Raw genomic sequence first — 27,901 nt, 5'->3', positions numbered from 1 at the left:
CAGGGAGCGGGGCGCCCGCGGCCCGGACCCCGCCTCGCCCTGCGCCCCGGCCACGCCACCGCCTCCACCATCTCCACCGCCTCCTCCGCCTCCACCGCCTCCACCGCCCTCGCCACCGCCCGGCTCGCGCCGCGCCCCGGAGGCCGCCGGCTACTCCCACCAGCTGCTGCTGCTGCTCCTGCACTGAGCGCCGCCCCGCCCTGCGCCTTTGTCCCCGCCGCGCCGGGCCGCGCACCCGGAGGCGCCGGGCGGGCATGGGTGGCCTCCGCTGATGCCGCCGCCGCCGCCGCGCCGCCCTCCGAGGCTGAGTCCCGGGAAGCCCGGCGGCCCGCGGCCCGCGGCCGGCAACGCGCCCCCATGGAGGCGCCGGGGCTGGCCGCGGCGGCCGCGGCGGACCCGGAGCCTCCGGCGGCCGCGGGGAGCACTCCCGACGGGGCGCCCGCGCCCAGCCCGAGCCCCGAGGCGCCCTCGCCCGAGCCGCCCAGCTACTCCCTGCAGGACTTCGACATCCTGGCCACCGTGGGTGAGTAGCACGCGCGACCCCCGTGCGCCGGGGACGCTGAGGTCAGACAAAGGGCCCCCGGAGCTTGGCCCCGCTGCCCCTGCACCGAGGCTCCTCCAGGTCGCCAGGCACCCCCCACTCCCCGCGCCCGGGTTTCCCTCCCGAAGTTTCTGATGGTGTCCTCTCCCCTCCCCCACCCGCCGCCCCCATAGCAACGCCACCCAGGCGACTGGGCGGCTGAGCGTCACAGAAGTTACGGGGAGCCACCAAACACTGGGGACCTCGCGCGCAGTGCTCAGGCTGCGACCCCCAGGGGCAGGCGGCGGCTCCGGAGGCACCTGCGGAACTGCCCCCAGGGCCGCCTGTCGGCGAGCTGGGTGGGAGACTAGCCCCGCGTGGAGTGGACAGGTCCCTCCCCGAGTGGCCGAAGCGCAGGTGTCCTGCAGCGCCTGGGGACCGGGGTGCGGCTTGGGGCTGAGTGGGGGCCCTGGCTCCATACCGAGTGCGCCTTTCTGTCCCGTGCGTGCGAGACTTGGGGTTCTTTTATTGGACCCTTTTGCATTGGCTGCGCCCTGGGCCTCGGAATTGGACCCGACGGGGCGGCTGGAAAGGTCGGGTTCCGGTTCTCCGGGGCCCCGAGGTCCTGGGCAGGGGCTGGCGGATCCGAAGACGGACGTGGGCGCCCGTTTCAACTCTTGGCACCCACCCGCCTGCCGGCCCGTGGCTTCTTAGCGACACTGGGTTGCTAAGGGTGTCACCGAGGCTTGTCGCTTGCCAGGGAAGATCAGCGGAGGAGGGGACAGGGCGTCCTGTGTGTGTCCACGGGGCAAGGGCTGCTCCTCCGGGGCTTGTTGGGTTTCTTGGCAAACAAGAGCCAGGTGGAGCCGCGGAGGGGCGCAGGGTGACAGCCGCACTGTGTTCTCTGCCTCCACCTCCCCGCCTTCCTGTGTCTCCCTGTCCCCTGGGTGTCTGTCCCTCCCCGGTCCCCCTCTCCCCCCCGGAGGCCGGGCAGGGCGCATCTCCAAGCTGTTTTGCTGGCGGAGAGAAGGGCGGGGCGGGGCTCCCCCAGCTCTGATCCAACAGTGGTGGCCGCGCACCCAGGTCAACAATGGGAACGGGCACCCTGTCCCTGTCACACGGTGCACGTGCAGACAGGGTCAGTTGGGGAAAGGCTGGGGGTCTGCAGGCCAGGTCCCCAGAGCTGCGGGGTTTGGTGTGTGCGGCCACCGAGCCTGTTGTTTGACATCACGGGTGGCTCCAGGTGGCCCCGCTAGTGAGCGTCATCCTTAAAAACAGAACGTGGCTGCCTCTGGGGACCACCCCTAGGGACAGAGGGGGCTGGGCAGGAGTTGGAAGCTGATTTTTGCTGCAGGTGTTTGTGTCTGTCCACAAAGAAGGACGATCAGGTGTTCCTGGGGGACCTAGGATCACCGTGTTCCAGGTGTTGGGCGGGCAGGAGGACAGGCCCCCAGCAAAACCCACCCCACACTGAAACATTCTTTCCTCATCCCAGACCCCGTCCCTCGGAACCTTCTAGAACGACTTTGCAAGGAGCTAGCTGAGAACTCTGGGGTGCGTTCGGCAGGATTCCTGAGATCCCTGTCACACACAGGTGTGCTTGGTTTGGACGGTGTCCCCCGGTCCCTGTTGTGGGTGATGATGCTCTTTGTCACCAGGGAGCATCTTGACCTCATTGAGGGTCTTCTCTTTCACTTGGACCCCCGTGAGGACCCCGAGAATGTGGGGCACATCTCACGGCCGTCAAATCAGTGCTCATTGGCTCTGGAGTCCCTTCTACTGTGAGTTCCGAGGCCCAAATTTCATTTTTCTTAACATTTCTTTTTCTCTGTTTTTTCTTTGTCTTTCCCTCTTTTTTTCCAGTCTAGGGATTGAACCCGGGGCTGCTTACCCACTGAGCCACCTCCCCTGCTTATATCTTTATTTTTTTAAATTTGGAAACAGGGCCTCACTCAGTTGCTTAGGGCTTGGCTGAGCTGTTGAGGCTGGCCTCCCAACTCGCAGATCCTCTAGCCTCAGCCTCCTGAGCCCCACCACGCTCTCCAGCCAATCTCTCTCTTTCCCCATTTGCTTATGTGAAAGATGCACATCACGAGGACCTCGTGCGGCCACCACAGTCCCGTGAGGAACACATTCCCTGTGTCCAGGCTTGACTCTCACCCCAATCCCTGTAACAAACTAACAGAGACCAGGCACCTGCATTGATTGACAGCTACTGCTCCTATCTCTGGAGGATGAAGTCCAGGGTCAAGGTCCAGGTGGGATCTGCTGAGGCTGCTTCCTGCTCCCAGAGGCGCCTTCTCCTGGGTCCTCCATGGGGGAAGGGCAGGGGCCTCTCGAGTCTCTCTATAAGGACCCTGGTCCCCTTCATGGGCTGCACCTGGGACTCAGCCCCTCTCAGCCCCTCCCAGGGTGAGGGGTGCGGATTTTACCGTGTGCCATGGAGAGGTCCGACCTGGGCGCCCCCGCAGGTAGCACCACAACGACTGGAATGTCACCTGGGTGCATTGGGTCCCGTGTGTCAACAGAGGGTAGGCGGTGGGGCTGGCCTCCGCCGTCTGCGGTGGATGGCCAAGCAGCTCCCACAGAGTGAAGCCCCACCCTGTAGTCTCATGGGTCTTGCGTGGACGCCGCCGTCGGGTCCAGTGGCCAAAGTGTGTGAGTGTCAGTCTCCATCGGGAAGGTCACAAAGGCTTCCACCTGGAGCAGGGGCCACCCGCCCAGGGCCACCTGGAGCCCCAGGAGCTGGAGAGGCAGGAGGAGCCCCCTGGAGCCCTGGAGGGAGCTCAGCCGGGGACCCCGGTCCAGCCTCCGCCCTGCATGGCGGACACCATCCGTCTCCCCTCCGTCTCTACCCCTCATCCCCCCCCCACTGAGTAGCCAAACGAGGCCCCCATAGGACATCAGTGTCCTGTGGCCATTCCTCATGACAAACCCACCGCGACAGCTGGCCTCTCAGGTGGCCGAGCCATGGGGCACCATCTTGGATCCGTCCCAACCTCGATGGCCTCCTCTTTCTGCCTCCTGAACCCCAGCCTTGGAAGTCAGGTGGGCAGTGCATCCCCAGGCCCAGGTCCGCCGGACGCATCCTGAAATCCCCAGGACAAGACACTCCCTTCCCCCAAATGCAGACAGGGAACTTGGGCCACCCCTGGGGATGGGACCAGGCTCTCTGTGGGCTCCAGGGTGGATCCGTCCATAGTGGAGGCTGACTAGAGAGGCCCCCAGGAGGACATTCCTGGGGACGAGGTGCCCAGCGGAGGGCCGAGTGGTGGACTTCCCCACCCGGAGGAAGCTCCCGGCCACACCCTGGTTTTCTGGAGATCCATTCCCACTTCGAGGTCAAGCCCTTTCGCACTCTTGGGGAGGACCTGGGGAATTTTCTCTGAATTTCCCCCTAGCTGAGCTCTTATTTATTTATTGTCTCCTTCCTGGGGATGGAAACCGGTGCTGTCCCCAGGCTGGGCCAGCCGTCCACCCCTGAGCCACACCCAGCCCTGCAGGGAACCTCGGTGACATGCTGGACCTGGTGGGCAGCACTGAATCAGGTCCCTTGATTTCCCACATCATGGCTCTCTGTATGGGGAGTGGGTTGGGGGGGATTTTTAAAAAATTTTGGGGGTACCAGGGATTGAACTTAGGGTCCCTTGACCCCTGAGCCCCGTCCCCAGCCCTATTGTGCATTTTGTTTAGAGACAGGGTCTCCCTGAGTTGCTTCGGGCCTCCCTTTGGCGGAGGCTGGCTTTGAACTCAGGATCCTCCTGCCTCAGCCTCCCCAGGTGCTAGGATCACAGGCGTGCACCAGCGAGCCCCGCCCGTCTCTGTCTCTGTGTGTTCAGATGTGGGAGGTGATGGCCCAGCACCCGCCTGTGGCTTCCTGCACTTCCTGTCCCATGGGGGTAGCACCCAGTGAGCCCTGGGCATGACCAGGGACTCAGGAGATTCTGCAGAGGGTCATCACATTATATAGGGAAGGGACTGGGAATAGGGTCACGGGACCCGGGTGACACCACGTCAGAGGGGGCGGGACTGTGGCAGCCACTGGAAGAGGAACTGGGAACCTTGATCTCATGCGGAGCTCAGGAGGACAGGGGGACGTGACCCTGGGGATCGTGCACCTCAGAGCACTGGGCGGAAGAGCAACTGGGGCTGATGTGCTCAGCCTTAGGTGCCATTGGAGTCCCATGCATGGGGACTGTGCCAACCTGGACCCCAGCTTAAGAAAAAAAAAAAAGTGTATTGTGGGAGGGTTTTTTGGGGCAGCCTTTATTGAAATGCTCAGGCATAATGTCACCTTCAGGTAGGGTTTGATCCAGGAGCTCCCGCGAGTATCATTGGAAGGGCAGGTGGCACCCGAGAGTGTGCATTTCTCTCAGGCTTCAAAGGGACACCCCCGCACTCCTGGTCCTTTGTGAGCTTCCTTAACCTCTTTGGAGGTTTGGCTGGTGATGATGGATAAAGGACAGAGATGGCCATCTGGGGCGGTGGTGAGGGACAGTGGGTGGGGTTAGGGTTAGGGTTAGGGTTGTGAGTGGTCAGACTCTGGGTCTGCGCTGGTGTCCTTGCAGGAAGGAAAGCACCCGCCCCGCTCTTCCTCCCCCAGGGCGCTCGGAACAGACGAGAGGAGAGGATTTCTCTAACATACTTGGAGGCTGGAGGCTGGAGGCCCGAGGTCCAGGGTGGGTAAGGCTCATTCTCTGGGGTGGACAGCGGTGGTCTGGCCATGCAGGGGGGGTAGGTCTTTCCATTGCTTGGACCACGAGGGTCCAAGAGCATCCAATCTTAAATCAGGGACCTGGGCAGGAGGCCATTCTTGCTCTGTCTCCGTTTCTGGTCACACAGGAGATCTCCGCACTGAAGGCCAGCTGCCGGCATCTTTAATTAAACACCTGCAGCTTCGTTCCATCCTGTGTGCACTTTGACAGTCACGGGAGGGTCCAGGGAGGGTCCCCCCATTGGTCTTCTGAACAGCAACCTGTCTTCAATGCGCTGTTCTCCTATGGAGGACTGAGGTCCCCGGGGGAGGCCGGACTCCAGCCTGGCCTCCGCCCTTGTCCAAGGAGGTTAATGCACATAAACCAAGAACACGTGGTGACAATAAGAGGCTCTGTGGTTGCTGCCCAGGAGGGGAAGGGCCGGCTCCCAGGAGCCACCCACGCGACCCTAAATCATGGCTTAGGTGTGGGTGCGCGCGTGTGGGTGTGCAAGGGGTTATTTGACTTAATTGACGCCTTGGAACCCGTCGGCCTCAATGGAAAGGTAGGCAGAGGCTAATGGCCCCCTGTCCCGAGCTCTTAGCTGCTGCTGGACACGGAGAAGCTCTCTCATATTTCACGACTGCTCCAAGGTAAAGCCTTCAAGGAATTTGATCCTGGCTTTTCCGGGGACATTGGACACAGATAGAGGTCACAGAGAGGGGCTTGTGCACGGATTTTTTTTTTTTTTTTTTTGGTGGTGCTGGGGATTGAACCCAGAGCTTTGTGCATGCCAGGCAACCCCTCTGCCACCTGAGCTCTGTCCCCAACCCTCATGCATAGATATTCTTTAGCATGTCAATGGATTGGTAATAGGTGCATGATTTATTTTTTTTTCATTGCTATAACAAAATACCCGAGGCTGTGGCTACTTATAAAGAAAACAGGTTTCTTCTTCTTTTTTTTTTTCCTATATTTATTTCAAACTCACGTGAACCTAATCCTGCTCAATGACCTGCCACCTCCTGCTAGGCCACACCTCTTCAAAGTCTTGCTGCCTACCTGACCGCAACGCCACCCCTGGGAGACCTAACACTTGACCCTTTGATGACTGGCTATTATGTCCCAGGCAGAGGTGAGGGTCACCCTGGCGGGTCCTCTGTCTTCCAATATTTCTTGGCAGATGTTCAGTCAACCCGTCCTGCACACGCTGTTGAGAAGTCCCTAGTTCCCCGAGCGGTTTTCCTGTGCATTTCATAAGTGGAGACGCTTTTCCCGGCCACACTGATGCTGGGTTGGAGTGGGTGGGGCCGAGATTGGATTTTTAATTTTTTTTTTTTTTTTTGCTTCGTCATTTGTGCTCCGCGTTGGTTTGCATGTGAGGTGTCCCCCCAAAACTCATGTGGTAGACGGTGCAAGAAGGTTCAGAGGTGGAATGATTGGGTTATGAGAGGTGTAGACTCATAGTGGATTAATCCACTTGGATGGACTCACTGGGTGGTGACTGCAGCAGGTGGGGTGCGGCTGGAGGAGGGGTCCCTGGGCTGTGCCTTTGGGGTCTCTGTCCTGTCCCTGGTGAGCAGAGCTCTCTCTGCTCCCTGGTGCAACCTAATAGTGGATTAATCCACTTGGATGGACTCACTGGGTGTAGACTAATAGTGGATTAATCCACTTGGATGGACTCACTGGGTGTAGACCAATAAGTGGATTAATCCACTTGGATGGACTCACTGGGTGTAGACCAATAAGTGGATTAATCCACTTGGATGGACTCACTGGGTGTAGACTAATAAGTGGATTAATCCACTTGGATGGACTCACTGGGTGGTGTCTGCAGCAGGTGGGCTGTGGCTGGAGGAGGGGGTCCCTGGGCTGTGCCTTTGGGGTCTCTGTCCTGTCCCTGGTGGACAGAGCTCTCTCTGCTCCCTGGTGCCCTGTCCTGAGCTGCTCTCCTCCTCCAGGCCCTGCCGCCATCTTGTTCTGCCTCCCCTTGGGCCAGAGCCATGGAGTCGGCCACCAGGGACTGGACCTCGGACACCATGAGCCCCAGATCCACTTCCCTCCCATAACTCATTCTCGTCCCATCCTGCTCCGCACACGGGGTCTCCACAAAGACCCAACCCTGGGAATCCCAGGGGATTCCATGTTGGACCCTGAATCCTTTATGGGACCCGCATCTTCCCAGAGAGCCCTGGTGCCCACTGAGAAATCCTCCCTCACTGACCCACAGGAAGGAAATTGTGTCCCCAGAGTCCTGCTATGGTGCACAGGTCCCTGGGGTGAATTGCAGCACGTGCACGACGCACTGCCCTCCTCTGAGGTGGTTATTGGGATAGTTTACGGGTGAGGCCCAGAGAGACATCGGTCACCCTGCAGGGAGGGCACTTTGGAAATCCTCGGTGACTCCTCCGGGTGGTGATTTCACGAGGCTGAATCAGTGCCTTGGAGTCACCCTGCAGACCCAAGGGGCCTTGCAGGTACAGGGCAGGCGAGCAACGCTCTCCAGTCCTTGGGGTGCTTGGGCTCTTCCCGTGCTTGGCGGGATGGGAGTGACCCCACTCCTGTAGCTGGCCAGCGTCCGCATGTGCATGCTTCCATCGGGGACTTGCAATTAGGGGACCCAAGAGGAAGGAGCAGGGACAGCCTGGGCTTGGGGAGAACAGCAAAGCCCATCATCCCAGAGGTCGGGAACCAGCTTGGAATGTGCATCAGACAGCTCTCCGGGACTGTGACAAGACGCCTGAGATAATCGACGTATAAGGAGGAAAGGTTTGTTCTGTGTTACGGTTCAGATATTAGGTGTCTCCTAAAAAAAGCTCACGTGTGAGACAGGGCGAGAAGGTCCAGAGGAGAAATGACGGGGTCGTCGCGAGGGTCTTGACCTGGTTAGTGGATTAATCCCCTGTTGGTATTAACTGAGTGGTAACTGGAGGCAGGTGGGGTGTGGCTGGAGGAGGTGGCATTGGGGACAGGGCTTTGGGGTATATATTTTGCATCCGGAAAGCGGAGTCTCTCTGCTCCCCTCTGCCACACACTTCCGCCATGATATTCACCCTCTTGGATGATGAGAGACAGATCTAACCTCATTAGTGGATTAATCCACTTATATGGATTAGCTGGTGGACACTGTAGACAGGTGTAGTGTGGCTGGAGGAGGTGGGCCGTGGGGGTTGGCCTTATATTTTGTTCCTGGAGGGGTGGGGTCTGTCTGTCCCGAGCCCTGTCCTGAGCGGCTTCCTGCCACCACCCACTTCCGCCATGATGTCCTGCCTCACCTTGAGCCTGAGGAATGGAGCCAGCTGTCCATGCACTGAGACCTCTGAAACCTGAGCCCCCAAGGTGTCCACTGTACCCTTGGCTACTTTAGAATCCTGCAAGAAATAGGTCAAGAAACCCCCACCTGCCAGCTGCCCACTGGGGTTTGGAGATCCCACCACGGATCCCTCCTACTGACCTGTGCGTGTCCAGGGCTCTGAGTTTGTGTCTCCCTCCTGCCCGGGTTTTAGCCTTGGCTTCCTCCTCTGTGTAACCAACACCACCAGCTGCCTCTCTGCCCCACGAGCCACAGGAAGAAAACAATCCCGGTCCCCACCTGCGGCCGTGAGGCATCCCCACAGCATGCCCCTGCAGCTGACGTGGGCTCCGGGTGCTGGTCTCCTTCTGTACGGTCCAAGGACTTTTCAGAGGGCAGATGCGAGTGGAGCGTCCTGGGCTGGGTGCAAGCAAGGTGCTAATTTTTAGGCTGCTCATTTAGAACGTGGATGTGAAAGAACTTGGATGTCGGGCCAGGGTGGAGCTGCTGATGGGTTATGAGAGGTGTAGCCTAGTCAGTGGATTAATCCAGCGATATGGGTTAACATGGATTTTTATAACCATATTCTATAAAACAAGCTATCTGAATATGGTCTCTCTCTCTCTTAAACACAAGCACTCTGATACTACGGCAGTCAGTCTAGCAGCAGAGATGGCTCCTTAGTAACTAACGAGAGGGTAGCATATACAGAGATGGTCTAAGTAACTAACGAGAGGGTAGCATATACAGAGACAGTCTAAGTAACTAACGAGAGGGTAGCATATACAGAGATGGTCTAAGTAACTAGCGAGAGGGTAGCATATACAGAGACGGTCTAACGAGAGGGTAGCATATACAAAGAAGGTCAAAGTAACTAACGAGAGGGTAGCATATACAGAGACGGTCTAAGTAACTAACAAGAGGGTAGCATATACAGAGACGGTCTCAGTAACTAACGAGAGGGTAGCATATACAAAGGTGGTCTAAGTAACGAGAGGGTAGCATATACAAAGGTGGTCTAAGTAACGAGAGGGTAGCATATACAAAGAAAGTCAAAGTAACTAACGATAGGGTAGCATATACAGCCTGGATACCCTGGGTAAAGGGATAATTCATGTCTAGAGTGGAGAGGAGCAGCATCATGCCACTCAGAATACCATACGATTTAGAACTTGTCAATCTTACTTCTGCCCATCTTTCTCCACACAGAAACTTGGTGCTTTCTTAGAGGGTCAGTTCCTTGTGGAGCTCAGCTTGCCTTTCTGGTCCTACCTGCATGACTTACAGTCTGTCTGTACACACAACCAATTGCACAGAGGCTTGCACACACCTGTCCCCATCGGGAAGTTATGGGGCTCGTTCAGTGACAACCCATCGGACTGCTAAAAGCAGTGCAGTTCCTTGGATTTGGGCAATGAAACCTGAGAGACGGCCCCACCACCGTCTACCCAGAGAGAGTGGCACCACGGTCCAGGGGAGGAGTCTCCCCTGAAGATGGCCACCTCATGTTCTTTCCCACTGAGTGAGCAGGACAGGCTGTCCTTACAGGGAGACCCAGGCTCTGCTCCCAAACGTGCTGCTGCAAATTGATCCCTTGGGGAGTCTTTGTTCTCTCAACAAGGCTGCGTGTGACCTCTGGGCCGCCAAGATGGCTTGTTTAAGTCAGCTCTTTCTCCGCTGTGACCAAAGGACCCCACAAGAACAGGTTAGAGGAGGAGAAGTTGATCTGAGGCTCATGGTGTCCGAGGTCCAGTCCCTGGTGGCCGACTCTATGGCTCTGGCCCAAGGGGAGCAGAACAAGATGGCGGCAGGGCCTGGAGGAGGAGAGCAGCTCAGGACAGGGCACCAGGGAGCAGAGAGAGGGAGAATCCAGGGACAAGATATAGTCCCCCAAAGCCACTCTTAGTAACCTACCTCCTCCACTCATACCCTCCCTGCCCTGTTAATGCACATCAGTGGATTAATCCACTGACTAGGTCACACCTCTCCTCACCCAATCTTTTCAGCTCTAAAATGTATTGCATTGTGTCACACACGAGCTTTCGGGGGACACCACATCTAAACAATAACCGTGACATGAATAATAGAGTGATTTTGTAGCCATATCTTGAATTACAAGGTAGCTGAATATGGTCTCTGTCTCTTAAAATGTCATATTGTCCTTCGACTTTTTATCTTCAAGGAAGCGCTTTCTGACTCCTCCGCTCTCTGTATTGGCGGCCTTACTCGTCTTTTATTTGGGGACTCTTATTGAGGAAAGTAACACTGAGTTGAACACAAGCACTCTGATACTATGACAGTCCAGCAACAGAGATGGTTCAAGTAACTAACGAGAGGGTAGCATATACAGAGACGGTCTAAGTAACTAACGAGAGGGTAGCATATACAGAGACGGTCTAAGTAACTAACGAGAGGGTAGCATATACAGAGACGGTCTAAGTAACTAACGAGAGGGTAGCATATACAGAGACGGTCTAAGTAACTAACGAGAGGGTAGCATATACAGAGACGGTCTAAGTAACTAACGAGAGGGTAGCATATACAGAGACGGTCTAAGTAACTAACGAGAGGGTAGCATATACAGAGACGGTCTAAGTAACTAACGAGAGGGTAGCATATACAGAGACGGTCTAAGTAACTAACGAGAGGGTAGCATATACAGAGACGGTCTAAGTAACTAACGAGAGGGTAGCATATACAGAGACTGTCTAAGTAACTAACGAGAGGATAGCATATACAGAGACGGTCTAAGTAACGAGAGGGTAGCATATACAGAGACGGTCTAAGTAACTAACGAGAGGGTAGCATATACAGAGACGGTCTAAGTAACTAACGAGAGGGTAGCATATACAGAGACTGTCTAAGTAACTAACGAGAGGGTAGCATATACAGAGACAGTCTAAGTAACGAGAGGGTAGCATATACAGAGACGGTCTAAGTAACTAATGAGAGGGTAGCATATACAGCCTGGATACACTGGGTAAAGGGATGGTTCATGTCTCCAGTTGAGTGGAGCAGCATCATGACACTCAGAATGTAATTTAAAGCTTCTGAATCTTCTTTGTGCAATCTTCTGTGTGCAGTTTGCCCACTTCTTGGGAGGGTGAGAGTGATGGACTTTTAATCCCCTTTGGGGGAGTAGGACATGTGATTAAGATAACTTCCAGGGGTCCTCAGACCCCTACTTAGGGATGATGTCAAAACTGCTTAAATAGTTGGGCAAGGAGGGTTATAGTGTGGGAATTAGTTATCTCCAAGGATGGGGAGGCTGAGGCAGCAGGATCATGAATTCAAAGCCAACCTCAGAAAAAAAAAAAAAAAAGGTGCTAAGCAGCTCAGGGAGACCCCGTCTCTAAATAAAATGCAAAATAGGGCTGGGGATGGGCTCATGGGTCGAGGGCCCCTGAGTTCAATCCCCAGTCCCCTCCCAACAACAACAAAAAAGAAATAACTAGACATGGAGGGAACTAACGCATGCAGCCTCTGTTAGATAAAACTCATGGTATTTGTTCAAGAGTTGTGTGATGCTTCCATTGAGCATTTAGGGATCTTAAATGACAGCAAAAATCACTTCCCACTGAGAATTGAAAGGGCAGATTTGCAAATCTAGCAAACTAAAAGTACAGTGGTCCTCCTGGTAGGCAAAGTTTCCCTTACTGAGTTTTCACAGTTGCCCACGTTAACCACTGTCCAAAAACAGGAAATTTCCGTGAAAACTTAGAATTCATTCATTGTTAAGTTGTTCTGAAGTTTGATTTGTTTTAATTAGTTATTCTATTTTATTTTTCATGTTTGTTCTTGGTCTTTTACCAATCCTGATTGACAAATTAAACTTAATTATAGGCTTATATGAATAGGAAAAAAAAAACAACATTTATTTTTGTGCTGGATCCCCACCTGCTGTATCTCCAAGAAATGCCGGGGTAGCGTTTGATATGGTTGGTGGCTTCAGGTACCCCCTGGGGATCTTGTAACATTTCCTTGGCAGCCAAGAGGGTGTGATTGTTGCTCTTTCTTTCTGAACAGAGCCAACTAAACCTACCCGTTTGCCCTGTTGGCAGAGATGAAAGCGTATTCTCAGTACTCTAGGGACACAGTGTCCCTTGCAGGAACACACTGATGTCATGGTGGAGTTGCTTTTATCAGTAGAGAGCGAACTAGCCCAGTGTGGGATCCCCAGGAATCATTTTTTCCATGTGTGTTGGTTGGAATTTTCCAGAACTTCCTTGAAGTGCGATGACGTCATCCCTCCAAAGCCAATGGGTGTCCTCTCTTGCTTAACTCTTTCTGCTTGAATTTTTTTTCTCTACGGTGATGACCTCCACCTACCCCCTACATGAAGGAGCAAATGCTCCAGAGGGTCCTTGGTGCATTTTTGAGGAGGGTCAAAGGATCCCAAGACCAACACATTTGAGAGCCGCCATTTTGAATTCACAACCCATTGTGAATTGGCGTTCTGAGCTGGCCAAGACTGACTCACGTCTGTAGATAAAATTAATGCCTCAGTGTTGGGTGACAAGGTCTCTTTCTGTTCTTTGTCTTTTAAGGTCTTCGTTTTTATCATCGTACCCAACTGGGGTTATGGGTTGTTGGACGTCTCCCCAGTGTGGAAACCCAGGTCACACCTTGGCTTCCCAACATCTCTCCAAGGACATTTCCAACCCTGCTCACAACATAATGGCGGACACGAGCGTTGGGTCCAAGTGGCCACCACACCAGTTCTTTGATGTCAAAAAAAAAAAATAGGTCCCACGTAGTGAGAGCCAGAACAAACCTTGGAAAAGGTTGAATGAAGGTCATAGGAATGGATTCTGGTGCCCACCAGGATCAGAGTTTGTGGCAGATGCCCAGCTGGGGTGTGATGTGGGATCCCCAGGAATGAGGACGCTCCGGTCGTCTTAGGGGACTTTAGAGAGAACCAGGTGGAATCAGGCGTGTGCTCAGGAGTGGGTTATCCGAGGGGGACATTGACCCAGATGTAGATGGCTGTCCTCCTGGTTTAGAAGTCTCACTCTGGCTAATGAAACCCGAGTCCACAGGGAGGAATGCAAGATGGCGGATTCAGGATGATGGGATGGGTTGGACGGAGGGACCAGGGAGATTGTCCCCTCTGAAGAAGCGTGAGTCTGAATTAAGGTCTTGGCTTCTCTTTCCAGTCTTGGCCTTTGGTCCCAGGACCTGTCACCATCCCAAAGTCTGTGGGTGTTCAGCTCCCCTCTAAGATGGTACCCCATGTGCCTAGAACCTGCACCCATCTTCCTGTGTGCTTTATGTCATCTCTCTGTGTCACGGGACACCCGATACAATGCAAATGCTTTCTCAAGAGTCATGGTACCATATTGTCACCTATGAACCCGTTACCTGTCCATCTATCCATCCGCCCATCTGTCCACCAGTTATCTACCAATCTATCATCTGCCATCTGCCTATTGACCAGTTACCCGTCCACACCTATCACATCTGTCAGTCACTTGTGATTGACAACAGGTGTCCACAACGTGGTGTCTACACGGCATAGATGCATTCAACACCACTCAACCGCATACGAGAAAGGGTTATGGTGGTAAATCCTACGCTACGTACATTTTTTTTCCACTGAGAAAAAATAATGCATGAAAGCTGAGTAGATTCAAGTAGGTCACAGGGTTGGGCGCCATCTTGGTCCAATCCATTGAGATAGCTGGGAACGAGGTGTCATGTGACCGACTCGGGGACATTCTGCATGCAGAATTTGCTTGCTGGGTGTCATCCCTGATGGGACCCTGTAGGTCCTTCCTGGGCAAGGAGCGACTCTCAGTAACATTGTCCCCAAGTGCAGTACCACCTCTAGTCCACCAACAATGGTCCAAGACATTCTGCTTCTACTGAGGTCAGCTGAGTTTGGTCATCAGAGGACTCCCTGACACACAGACACCCCACCAAGGCCTGTGTGGGATTCGAGGGGCCCATACTTCCTGCCCCAACCTCCATCTTACAGACACACCACCATGGCTCGCCATTCAATTTCAATGTGTACAAAAAAAAACATGGCGGCCCAGTGGATTCCCTGACCCACAGACACCCCACTCATGCCTGCGAGGGATTCCAGAGGTCCACACATCATGCCCCAATCTCCGTCTTAAATACACACCACCCTGGCTCCCCATTGGACTCCAACGTGTACCAAACCAACATGGCGGCCCCCAATGTTTGGCCATTTGGTGTGTTGCATTGACCATGTCTTCTTCCTGGCTGAACCATGCAGTCACATTTCCCCCCGGTGTTCAGCTAAAGAACACAGCTGGACGCTTCTGGTCAGTGAGGTTCAAGGCCATGCATGGTTGGTTACTTCATTGGCCACAATTGACTTTCCTTCCGGGAAAGGGAGGCATGGTGGAGAGTCTGTCTCTGATGGAGGCTGGCCTTTGGGCCTCCTGTTCCCATCTTCTTAGAATCTTCTTGAGACTTAATATTTTGGACACCTCAGACCTTGGGAGAAAGGGGAGGGGGTGCCTTTCTAGAGCTGCTGCCTTTACCCAGACACCCCTATTTCTATCTTCCACCCTATGTCACCTGATTGTCCTGTGGAAGCTGCAGGGAAGGCTGACCCCACGCGTCCTCCTCATCCCGCAAAGCTTGGGGACATGCTCAAAGATGCCAAGAGCTGGGGGGAGGGGAGGGGTTCTCTTTGGGGATGGGGTGGGCCACGGCGAGTTCCGGAAGGGAGTGGTGGATGCTGGATGGGGCGTCTGGTTGGAGTGTGGGGGCGTAGTTGGTGACCCAGTGGTCACCAACCTAAGAATTACTTTGCCCTCAGGGTCAAAGTGGCTGATTTTGAAATAAGATCATTTTTTGATTTTTGAAAATGAGGACATTTGTCTAGAATGGTTGAAAGAAAGAAGAAGAGAGCCAGCCAGGCTGGAGGAATAATTTGCTATTATCTCCTGTGGCTTCCTGGGGCAGGGCGTGGTTTCTTGCATTTTTACAAAATGGCGCCCACTTTCCCTCCAAGTGAAAGAGCCATTTGGGAGCAGGTGATTCTGCCCCTCTCTCCCTGTCATATGTGAATGTATCTGCAAATTTTATGTGACAGTGACCACCTGGGTACCTCAGCCAGGATACCAAGCCTCCCACCCCAGTGGGATTTGTTTGGAGGTCCCAGATCCCCCTCGATGATTCCTTGGATGGCCTTCCCCATCGTGGACAGACTTGACTGCTTCTGTTCCTTCTCTCCTCTCCAGGGACGGGGACCTTCGGGCGCGTGCACTTGGTGAAGGAGAAGGCTGCTAAGAACTACTTTGCCCTCAAGGTCATGAGCATCCCCGAGGTCATCCGCTTGAAGCAGGAGCAGCATGTTCACAACGAGAAGTCGGTCCTCATGGAGGTCAACCACCCCTTCCTCGTCAAGCTGTGAGTTCCTCGCCTTCCCTTCCGCCTTCACCCACCCTGGGATCCCCCAGGGTCTTGTCTTAGGAGAAATGGGTTGAGCCCAAATGGACGTGGTGGTACACGTATATAATCCCAGGCTGGAGGCTGAAGGAGGAGGATGGCACATTGGAGGCCAGCCTCAGCAAAACTTAGCAAAACTCTATCTCAAAAAAAAAAAAAAAAAAATAGAAGGACTGGGGGTGTAGCATCCTAGGATTCTATGTCTTAATGGAAAAAAAAAACAAAACTTAATGGCTTTATTAATTCCAGTCATCTTTTAGATTTCCATTAAGATGTACCCCGGACCTCCTTCCTGTTGAATGGGTCCAGCCTTTACCCAATGAATCTATCCTTCCTCTTTGGCTTAGTCCATATGGGCTGCTATGACAAAATGGTTGAGACTGGGTTAATTATAAACACCATTATGCATTCATTTATTGCTCTTGGTTCTGGGGACCGGACGTCCAAGATCAACCTTGATCTTGTGTTTGGTGAGGGCCCCTTCTCTTCCAAGATGGCGCCACCTTGTTGGGTCCTCATAGCGTAGAAGGGGCAGGACCTCCCTTGGAGTCATTTATAAGGCTTAATTCCCTTCGTAATGATGGCACCCTGGTGACCAAGTCACCTCCTGGAGGCCCACCTCTTATTACTAACACATTGCGGATCAGGGTCCAACATGGACGTCCAGACCATGGGGACAGGGTAAGACTATTTCCCATCGATTTTGCCAAAGGTGCAGGCTGCCTGTGCGACTCTCTTTCACCATCCATGGGGCCTTCCACCCTGCAACCACGTCTTCCATCCGCCATGTTACTAATGTTCCTCTCCTGGATTATATGGATCCTGATTCACGCCCATCATTTCTAGACCCACCCTCACTGACCGCCCATAAGCCTCTTAACCCTCAGCGTCTCTTGATCCAATCAAGTGGACAGTTCAGATTGGCCATGTTAATGGCCATGCTGGTTTTTCCCAGATGCCTCCCCAAGGATGTACCTGCACACCCACAGAGACAGGCACCCTCCGCACTTGCCTTAGGTCCATTTTTTCTCTTTACTGTAGCAAAATACCCGATGCCGGGTATTTTATAAAGAAAAGAGGTTTGCTTCGTTCACTGGGAGGTTGCAAGCCTCACATTGGGAGGCTCCATTGGTTCAGCCTCATGGCGGTGAGCAGGTCGAAGTGGGTTGAGTTCCTGTTTTCAGCAACCTCCTGGGCTTGGTCTTCGGCGCAGATTCTCTTTGCACCTGCTCCTCTGACTTCACGGCATACACACGTCGCCCCTGGTCTCGGGGCCACCCGGTGGCACCAGCCAGGTGTGTTAGCTTTTAGTGGGAAAATCACCTTCAGCAAATCTTCTGGAACATTCCGATTTGTCTCCACACGGGGAGAAATACTATGGCACCTTCCATAGGAATCTGCATCCTCTTTAGAATCTGATGATGGAAAATCCTAATGTACTCATGTCCTTGCCCCGAAACACAGTTTTTGCTTATAAAAGAGAAATAGCTAGAAGGTACTACCCTGCCCCACATCCATGGGGTTCCTTTCTGGAATTTGGGGAATATTTCTTTTTTGGGGGGTTATCAGGGATTGAACTCAGGGCTCTCGACCCCTGAGCCCCCTCCTCAGCCCTATTTTGCATTTTATTTAGACACAGGGTCTCCCTGAGTTGCTCAGGGCCTCGCTTTGGCTGAGGCTGGCTTTGAACTTGAGATCCTCCTGCCTCAGCCTCCCGAGCCTCTGGGATTCCAGACATGCACCATCCTGCTTGGCATTTTGGGATTTTTTTTTTTTCTTCTTCTTCTTTTTAACTGTAAAGCACAACAGAGCTCATTCTTCAGGCTGTGCATTTCTTTGACGTGACTAAATGGACGCGTCCCCTGGGTCCTGGAGGCTGGGAGTCTGAGAACTGGGTCAAGGTGCACCTAGTGCTGCGGAGCCTTGGAGGTGAGCACCCCATGTCTGGCCAGCGCTGTGATTGTCGTGGTTCTAAATCCCACGAGGCACGTGTTTTCCGTGGGGTGGCACCGTTAGCGAAGGAGGCGTGGACTCCAAAGTGCCACCCAGGTCTGTCCCGACAGTCAGTCGCTTCATTCACCTGGCAAGTGATTTCCACCCTCCCCGGGAGCGCTGAGCGGGTTCTGCTTTCATTTTTTTATATAACCACATGCAATGAGAGCATGGTCAGAATCGAGTTTGCACAACTGGGGCCTCAGGGGCTGGGGGCTCTCTGGGGTGGGTTGTGCTGTGCGCTGCAGGAGGTGGAGCAGCCTCTCTGGGCTCTAGAACACATGGCCTTAGGGGGACACTTATCCAGACCACAATAATCTGTCACCTACTTGGAAGGAAGACTTTTGTTGACCCAGGACACATCTTCTGCTCTCGGTTGAATGGCAGCTCGTGGGTCCACTGATGGCATTAGGGGCCGTGGCGGGGTCCCTGCTGACCAGGGAAGACCTTGCTTTAGAGTCCGTGCCCCCGGGTCCTGGGGAGGTTCGTTGGAGGAACCGCCCTCCGGTTTCTCTGAGCCTGAAGGAAGGAGGAAGAGATCTGCGTGTTCTGACTGTTTTGAGCCCTTCCTGTTTGAAGGTGAAAAACAAAGACCTGCCAGCAGCGGTCTCTCCTCCTGGGTCATTCTGTGCAAAGAACAGTTTGGGCACAGGAACAGCCGTCCCTGTCCCCAAACCTCAAATATAAGGAGATGTGTAGTGAGTTTTGGGGGTGTTTGTGTGGGGTTGGGCAGGGGAGCTGGGGTTCAGACGGTGAACGGGCACATTTTGCTGCAGGAATCGCTTAGTGTTTTTGTTCAGTGCTGGGCAGGGACCGCAGGGTACCACTGAGCCATGTCCCCAGACCTCCCCCCCTTTTTAAAATAATATTTTTGCAATACCCAGGATCGATCCCAGGGGTGCTTCACCACTGAGCCCCATCCCCAGCCCTTTTTTTTTTTTTTTTCACAGTTTATTTAAGGACAGGGTCTCGCTAAGTTGCTGAGGCTGGCCTTGAACTTGCCATCCTCCTGACTCGGCCTCCCGAGTTGGTGGGAGTACAGGTGGGTGCCCCCGTGATCCCCTAGGATCAGAAGAGAAGCAGGAGGTGGACAGGGCCTTTGTTTTAGGGGAGCCACAGGGGCCAGCAGAGTCAGTGCGGGGAGAGCCAGCCTCTGGCCTCCTGGGGGCAGGGCTGGTGGCCCTGGAGGCAGGTCGGATAGCGTGGTTGCAGGGAGTGGTTGCCGCAGAGGGTAACGGGTGGGGTCACGCTTGCTTCCTTCCAGGGCAGCTTTGCACGCTGTGGGGAAATGGTGACCAACTTTTAAAGACAGGTGACTACCCACAAACAGGCTGGTTTGGTGTTTAATTAGGAGCACTCGCAGTGGGAGCTGGGGCTGCACACTTTGCAGACAGCGCAGCCTCCGCCATAGCCCTGCCTTGAGCTAGAGACGCAGGAGGAGAGAGCCCGGGTCAGGCAGCTCCTGCAGGGGCGTGGTCACGGGGGCGTGGCCACGGAGGGTGTGGTCACGAGGGAGTGGTTACAGGGGCCTATTGGCATGCTTACTACGGGGCGTGGTTACCGTGGGGCGTGGTTATGCTAAGATGTGGTCACGGTGGGTGTGGTTACAGTGGGGTGTGTTCCGATTGGGTGTGATTGAGGTGGAGGCGTGGTTACAGTGGGGCGTGGTTATGCTAAGGTGTGGTCACGGTGGGTGTGGTTACAGTAGGGTGTGTTCCGATTGGGTGTGATTGAGGTGGAGGCGTGGTTACAGTGGGGCGTGGTTATCCCTAAGGTGTGGCTGTGGTGGGCGTGGTTATGGGGGAGTGGCCACAATGGGGTGTAATTGAGGTGGGGGCGTGGCCATGGTGGGCGTGGTTATGGCTAAGGCGTGGTTACACTGAGGCATGATATATGCCAGGGTATTATCACTGTGGGTGTGGTCACGGTGGGGGTGTGGCCTCACTGGGGCGTGGTTTATGGCTAGGGGGTGTGGTTACAGTGGGACTGGATATGGATAGGGCTACTTGTAGTGGGTGTGGTCGCTATGGGGTGGGTCATGGTGGGGGCGTGGCCACAGCTGGGCGTGGTTTATGACTAGGGTGTGGTTACAGTGGGACATGGTCACTATGGGGTTGGTTATAGTGGGGCGTGGTCACCATGGGCTGTGGCATGGTGGGGGCGTGGCCTCAGTGGGCGTGGTTTATGACTAGGGTGTGGTTACAGTGGGACATGGTCACTATGGGGTTGGTTATAGTGGGGCGTGGTCACCATGGGCTGTGGCCATGGTGGGGGCGTGGCCTCACTGGGCGTGGTTTGTGATGGGCGTGGTTATGGTGGGATATGATTTATGGGTCTAATTATGCTGGGGCGTGGCCACAGTGAGGCGTCGCCACAGTGGGCGTGGTTATGGGACTGATTATGAGGGTCTCCGTTAAGGGGTGCGGTTATGGGGTCCCTCCTGAGACTGAGAACTTGTCGTGTGTCCCCACACTTTGCTAACTGTTCATGTTGACTCTCTCTGTTGCTTAACTATTTGAAAAAGACTTGGTCACAGAGATAAAAATTAAGATGGACACATTCTTTAAATTTAAAAATTTCATTGTCATCAAGAGTAGCATCTTAACATTTATTTTCTTGGCTTTTTTCTTTGGCTCTCTTTTTTTGGGGGGTGGGTGTGAACCCAGGGGTGCTTAACCACTGAGCCCCGTCCCCAGCCCTTTTTATTATTTTGAGACACGGTCTCGCTAAGTTGCTTAGGGCCTCGCTAACTTGCCAAGACTGGCCTCCAACTTGTCATCCTCCTGCCTCAGCCTCCTGAGTCACTAGGATTATAGTGGTGCACCACTGTTCCCACCCATCTTTTATCATTTTGCAGCGTTTAGTCCAGTGTCCTTAAGAATATTCTTAACTGTCATGGGACCATCCCTATCAGAGATTTTTAACTTGTGAAATAGGAACTCTTATAATTCTCCATTTCCCCTCTGAAAGCCCCTGTAACTACTCGATTCTAGTTTCTGTCTCTGAGCTTGATGACTCTGCAGACCTTCTATGAGTCAACTCATGCAGTGCTTGTCCTTTTGTGTGTGACTGAATTCACGGAGTATGATTTCCCTGGGGTTCACCCACCCTGAACCCTGCTTCAGAATTCTCTTCCTTTTGAAGGCTTCATAATATTCCGCGGCATGGATACACCCCCCTGTGTTTATCCGCTCATCCATATACAGACAAATGGGTTGCTCTGCCCTTTGGGCTTTTGTGAATATGGACCTGATTGTAGTGTTCAATTGTCTGCTTTTAATGGTGTGTATAAAATTTCCCCCCACTTAGAGAAGACATATGCGTTTTGCTGTTTATTTTAAATCGTGCCACATGGGATTATCTTTTTTCCTGCCGTCTCCAAATGCCAGATAACCATTTGACAGCCTGGAATGGATCTTTGCACACTTTTCTCTGAGCTTAAAAATCTGTACACACACACACACACACACACACACACGTGGTCTTGGCGTTAGGACACCATACGGCGAACCCAGTTTTGCAGTCTGCGCATCCAGTCTGCTGCCCACCAATCAGCTCAGATACTCCCCCGGCTACTCAGCGTCATTTCCTGCACAGATGCGACCTTGAACTTCCTCCCTGCCCTGCCCTCACCCCCATCTGTTCCTTCTTTCAACTTCCCCATTTTATAAATGGCCCTTCCAAGCTCCTGGGTCCCCTGTGGCCGCCATTTTTAATTACTTTCCATTGACTTCTCCTCTGGTTGCCGGCCCTGCCCTGTCCATCCCAAAGGCACCATCAGCTGACCACACACACACAGAGCCCAGAACACACCCTCTCTGCCCACCGAGCCCAGCCTTTGATTGGGGCCTCCGTTTCCAGCCTCCTTTGATCCTGCTCTCCCTGGGCTCCATCCCACCCGTCCTAGTGGGTGCCACGTGTTTCAGGATCGCACATCGTTTGCGTTTCTGAATCTCCCCAGGGGTCCCTGACCTCATGGGGACGAGACCCGAGTCGACCCACAGAGTCCCTGTGTGTGGCACAGACATCGTGGAGGATGCTTCAGCCTCGAGTCGTGGTTCTGAGCCGGGATCAGCTGCGCGGAGCAGAGTCTCACGCTGCAGGCTCCCCGTGGTCCTGCGGGCACTTTGGTGACCCCATAGCCTTTGGGGTTTCTGAGACCCGGACTGAGGATGCTCAGCCCCGAGGGGACACATGGCGAGTCTGATTCCTGCACAGCTGCAGCGCCCATGGGTGCACACAGGATTGGCTCCTACTGTATACCTGCCAGGCGCTTCTGTGCGGGTGGGACAATGCACTTCGTGAGTTATCGACAGACGTGCCCAAGGGACCCCGGGGCGGGGTGGGGGTGACAGGAAGCATTAAACGTGCAATGCACTTTGCAGAAGCCGCTCTCGTCCACCCTGGTGCTTTTAGGGTCCCCAAGGGACGCAGCCTTAGCTAATGGGAGTGACCGGGTCGGCTGATGGGCCCCACCCTGCTGCCTGCTGTCTGCTGAGCTCAGGTTCCAGGTCACTGGGGCTCAAGTCTTTGGAAATTTGGGGACGGGGACAGAAACGTCAGAATCTGCTTGGGACATTTGGGTCCTTATCTCTGTCACCCCCCGAGTCCTGGGCAATCCTTTCCCTACACAGGCAGCAGGAAGGGGTGGTGGATGTTAATGATCTGGCTAGTTCTGTGCAGGAGATCTCCTGTGTGACCAGAGACGGAGACAGAGCAAGAATGGCTGATCCCCACCTTGCTTTGCCCCTCGGGCTCCAAATTAGGTGTCCTTGGAACGGGGTGATGTGCATTGCTGCAGATCAGCTGGGCAGCTGCCCCCTGCATTTGAAATACCGACCAGTTGATAATGAAATATTGCTTTTTTTCTTCCCCCGCCTGGGTGGTTGCAGCAACAAAGATCTATCTCCCTAGTCCTGGAGGGTGGAAGCCCGAGGTCCAGGTGTGGGCAGGGCTGGCTCCTCCTAACCGTCTCTCCTGGGCTTGCAGACACCCTCTTCTCCCCGTGTCCTCCTGGGGCCGTCTCTCTGTGTGCGTCTGTGTCCTCATCTCCTCCTCTACAAGGACCCCAGTCCTGCTGGACAGGGCCACCCTGGGGACCTCACTGTACCTCCATCACCTCTATAAAGACCTGTCTCCACACACAGGCATGTCCCAAGGTCCTGGGGTCAGGGCAGCAGCAGCAGAATTTGGAAAAGGACCTAAGTGAGCCCATGACTCCCTGGCTTCTTGACAGAACATGGTCTTTGCCCTTGTCCCACACCAGGACAGTGAGACCTGTGTGTGGATCCTGTCACCCAACCATCCAGATGGCGAACTGTTACTAAGTTGCTTGTGCCAACCGGGTCCTATTGTGAGGTAGGGATTTTGAGAAGCAGTTACTGTGTTCTCAGTAATCTTCTAACGAATGCCTTTCTATACCTGTTGGTCAGTTTTTCATTGCTATAACAAAAAACCTGAGGGTTGATAATGTATATATAAAAAAGGTCTTTTTTTTTTTTTTTTTTTTAAAGCTCCTAGGTCTAGACGTTGGAAAAGCCACTTACAGTGGCCTCCTGGGCTACACTGGAACCTGGCACTTGGACTCATGGTTGGGAGTATGTGGGACATGATGGGACCTCATGGCAAGACAGGGAACCAGGAAGCTTCAGTAGACACCCCTCCTTTGAGTGGGCGGTCCCTCAACTGCACCCCACCAGGAACCAGGCCTGAACTTTGGGGGAACACAGCATACCCTGATGTCTCTGTCTCTGTGCGTGTTTCTTGAGCATATTCTAAATACATCCTACACATTTCTCCAGATTTCCTTCTCTGTGCACATGTGCTGACACCCGTCTGTATGCACCTCTTGAACCTCTGGCTGCAGCGAGATCTGAACATCTATGCATCACCGGCTCCTAACTGGACGCACATTTTTCTTTTCTTCTTTTGGTGCCGGGGATGGATCTCCCGTCGTGGCTCCTGCTAAGCTGGGCTCCACCATGGAGCTCCGGGTGTCTCCTTCTGGGTCCTCACCAAGGCCATAAATCCGTGTGTGGGTCCATTTTCACATCTGTGAGTCCCCGTCCTGGGACATCTCACTGAATATGTCCTCAGTATGTGCGCACACTGAGCATCTATCTGTTTGTGCGTCTTGACATGTCCGTGTCCCCAAGGTGTCCGTCTGTCCATAGGCACCCTGATCCTCCTCTACCTGCACCTGCTAATAGGTGTGCACGCCCCATGCATACACCGGTCCCTCTGCACCCTAAGCATCTTCGAGCCTCCATACGCCGTGCTAACGTCTGCAGGTGAGCGCTTCTTAGTCCCTGTGCATCTTGACACCCACCTCAGGGCGCGATGGCGCACGTCTGTCCTCCCTCCAGCTCCAGAGGCTGAGGCAGGAGGACCGCGAGTTCAAAGCCAGCCTCAGCAGCTGAGCGAGGCCGTGCGCATCCCCCTGGAGCCACAGCCACCTGACGCGTATCTCAGGCGCACGCGCGCAGCGAGGGTTCCCTTACCTGAGCATGCGCCCTTCCTGGTCCCCGCAGGTTCTGGACGAGCCACGACGACCGCTTCCTCTACATGCTGATGGAGTACGTGCCGGGCGGCGAGCTCTTCAGCTACCTGCGCAACCGCGGCCGCTTCCCCTGCAGCACGGGGCTCTTCTACGCCACGGAGATCGTGTGCGCCATCGAGTACCTGCACTGCAGGGACATCGTCTACAGGGACCTGAAGCCGGAGAACATACTCTTGGATCGGGACGGCCACATCAAGCTCACGGACTTCGGGTTCGCCAAGAAGCTGGTGGACAGGTAAGAGAACCCCCGGGGGCGTTCGTGCGCCTGCAGAGTGGCGAGGCCAGGCACCGAGGTGCAGCCAAAGCGCAGAGCGTCCACTATCCTGTGCGCAGCCGGGGGTCCAGGGGCAGGGCTGGGGCTTCCTGTGGTCCGCGCTGGTCCCTGGACAGGTCATGCTCCTTCGTGTCCACCCTGGAAGAGGCCCCTGCGTGGCCCTGCCATGCTGACCCGAGACTGTCCAAGGTGCCCGAGGCGCATGCAGAGCCCCTGCGGGGAGCACAGTGCAGATCCCACTGCAAAGCTGCTGCGCCCTGTGCTCCCGTCCTTCACCCTCCTATCGCTGGGTCTGCGCTGCGTTTCCACTGGACCGGCCTCTGCCATGTGCGTGTCCCTTACACGTACGTGGGTCTCCACTGCGTTTCCACGTCATGGATGCGCAAAGCTCAGGTTAAGAGGGTCGCGTTCCAGGTTGCACATGACCTTACAGATCCAATTGCAATTTTAAATTTTGTACCAGGGATTGAATTCAGGAGCACTCGACCCCTGAGCCCCATCCCCAGCCCTATTCTGTATTTTATTTAGAGACAGGGTCTCCCTGAGTGGCTTAGGGCCTCGCTGAGGCTGAGGCTGGCTTTGAACTCGCGATCCTCCTGCCTCAGCCTCCGGAGTGGCTGGGACGACAGGCGTGTGGCACCGCACCCGGGTTGTATTGCACTTTGAATCCCGCGTTTTCCATTACGCACGAGGTTACAGGAGACCTCGTTACAGGAGACGCGAGTGTTCTCCAGAGAAGGGGAAGGAGGAGGAGAGGCGGGTCCCCTCTGGAAAACCCTGATCTGTGAAGTTCTCTTGTGCACACGAATGCACACAGCATGTGTCAATATGTGCACATCCATGTGCACGTGTGTGCACGTGCATGATGTTTTAGCACACGGGACTGATCGTGTCAATCTATTGTGTATTAACACGTTATAACAATATAACAAGTACTTACTGATGTAAATACATAGAAGTATACATGGTGTTACATATTTGTTATATATGTAAATATTTAGTACAATAACAAATATTGTACATTTCCCATTGTGTATTGTATTATACCATATATGATGTTAGTGTTCACCAGACAAGCAAAACCAGGAAACTTATAATCGTGCCTGAAAAACCCTAATTGATATAGACTTAAAGTGCTCTGTATGCATATATATTTACTCATGAATATATGTAAGCATATACTTATATACTATATTATGTTAATATGCATTTATGAGCATGTATACATATAGTATCATATTAATGTACTCACATATCTAAACACAAACCGTTAATACATATGCATAGATACATGTACATATATATATATATATATATGCATATGTAGGTATATATTTCATTATATTAATATATTAGCATTAATTATGTCCATAAAATATATGAGCAATGCATTTAAATTATATAATGGTATAATATAATATATATTTAATGATATAAATATATAAAGTCATTTTGTGTGCAAAATTCCTGATATATATTATAAATATATACTCATATAATACACTATCTATGATGTATTATATTATGGTATATATAATAATAGCACAAGCAGAAGGAGAGTTTTTACCCTCTGTGGAAAACCCTTTTATATGTGCATTATATATTTATACACATGCCCATACATCTACCCATGCATGTGAATATATCATATTGTATTAATGTATGCACACACTCCTACATGCATATATATATATATGTATATATATTTGCATATATACATATATGTATAGATCATATCCATATACACACATTGCATATATACAGGTGTATGTATGTCATGTTACTATATATGCACATACATGTGTTTATGTACACATGAACATAAGTTATAATTATATTGGTATTAATCATGTCGATATGATGCATTAGCATTGTAATACACGTATATGTCGTTTTAATATATGCACATGTGTGTACATATACATGGGTGTATAGCATAAATCAATATATTAGTATCAGTCTTGCCAATTAATACATTAGCATTCTAATACACATGTATCATGTGATTTTAATGTTCATACGTGTGTGTGTACATACACACATGTGCATAGGACATAGTTGAATATACTGGTTTTAGTTCTGTCAATGTCATCCACTGATATCTTGTAACCCACTGAACACATTGACAGACGTAGGTGACATTCACAGCGCATGCACAATGTGTAAACAGGTGTAGGCACCCACACAGTGACGAGCTCACACAGCCTCGCATCTATCTGTGTGTCTGTCTAGCGCCGCTGTGTCCTGGACGGTGGCCTCTTCTGTGGCCCACGCCTGTCATCCCAGCAGCTCGGGAGGCTGAGGCAGGAGGATTGTGAGTTCAAACCCAGCCTCAGCCAAAGCGAGGCCCTAAGCAATTCAGAGAGACTCTGGACTCTGTCTCTAAATAAAATACAAAATAGGGCTGGGGACGGGGCTCAGGGGTCCAGTGTCCTTGGTACCCAAAAGAAAAAAGGTCCAGTGTCCCTGAGGTCCATCCTTGGTACCCAAAAGAAAAAAAAAAAATTTCTTCCTGCAGTTTGACCTTGAGAGACCAGACTCATCGGTCCAAACTGCTGTGAAAGACTTTTAAAAGTTTTTCAGCAACTCTCCTGAGTGTTGGTTTTTCAAGTTCATTTTAAGTTAAATGGAAGGAGATGGTGATCCTCCTTTTGCCCAGAATATTTAAGAGGTCACTTTTTTCCTCCAAAAATTTTGTAGGGTTCGTGCTGCCCTCTGCTGGCGGCCCGCGGTATATGTGGAGACCCAGGTCCTTGAATGAATATCCGGGTTCCCAGGCCTCCTCCCGTGGGCCACGCCCCTTTTCTTTTCTGAAAGTTATTTTCCTTAAAAGTCGGATGGAAAGGAACCCAGAAAGAAAGTGCTCCCTGTGTTCATTTTTCTATCAATTGCACAGATCCTGTGGCTACCCTGTTCATCCATCATAATATCCATGGAAGCTTATTTTTTTGAAGGTCACTGAAGTTTTAATTTTGCATTTTAAAAATGGATATTATAAAAAATGAATATTATGATCCCTTTACCATTGATTTATCTGGTGTTGGGCATTGAACCAGACCCACTTTAGCACTGAGCCACATCCCCAGCTCTTTTTATTTATTTTTATTTATTTTATTTAGAGACAGGGCCTCATCTGTTGCTT

At 52.9% G+C, this 27,901-nt stretch overlaps 1 protein-coding gene across 1 annotated transcript in view; it reads left to right on the top strand.

The window, feature by feature from the left end:
- The first annotated feature begins 357 nt into the window (after positions 1-357).
- The window catches only part of Prkx (protein kinase cAMP-dependent X-linked catalytic subunit), a 39,674-nt gene continuing 12,130 nt past the window's right edge, over positions 358-27,901 (top strand). The window contains exons 1-3 of the mRNA XM_077793745.1: positions 358-523; positions 15,727-15,895; positions 24,457-24,720. Of these exons, the coding sequence (XP_077649871.1) occupies positions 358-523; positions 15,727-15,895; positions 24,457-24,720 (599 nt within the window). The remainder of the gene's footprint in view (positions 524-15,726; positions 15,896-24,456; positions 24,721-27,901) is intronic.

Source organism: Urocitellus parryii, chromosome X, assembly GCF_045843805.1.
Source record: "Urocitellus parryii isolate mUroPar1 chromosome X, mUroPar1.hap1, whole genome shotgun sequence".
Classification (NCBI taxonomy): domain Eukaryota; kingdom Metazoa; phylum Chordata; class Mammalia; order Rodentia; family Sciuridae; genus Urocitellus; species Urocitellus parryii.
The sequence above is the reverse complement of the archived record's forward strand: the minus strand, read 5'-3'. Positions and strand labels throughout refer to the sequence as shown.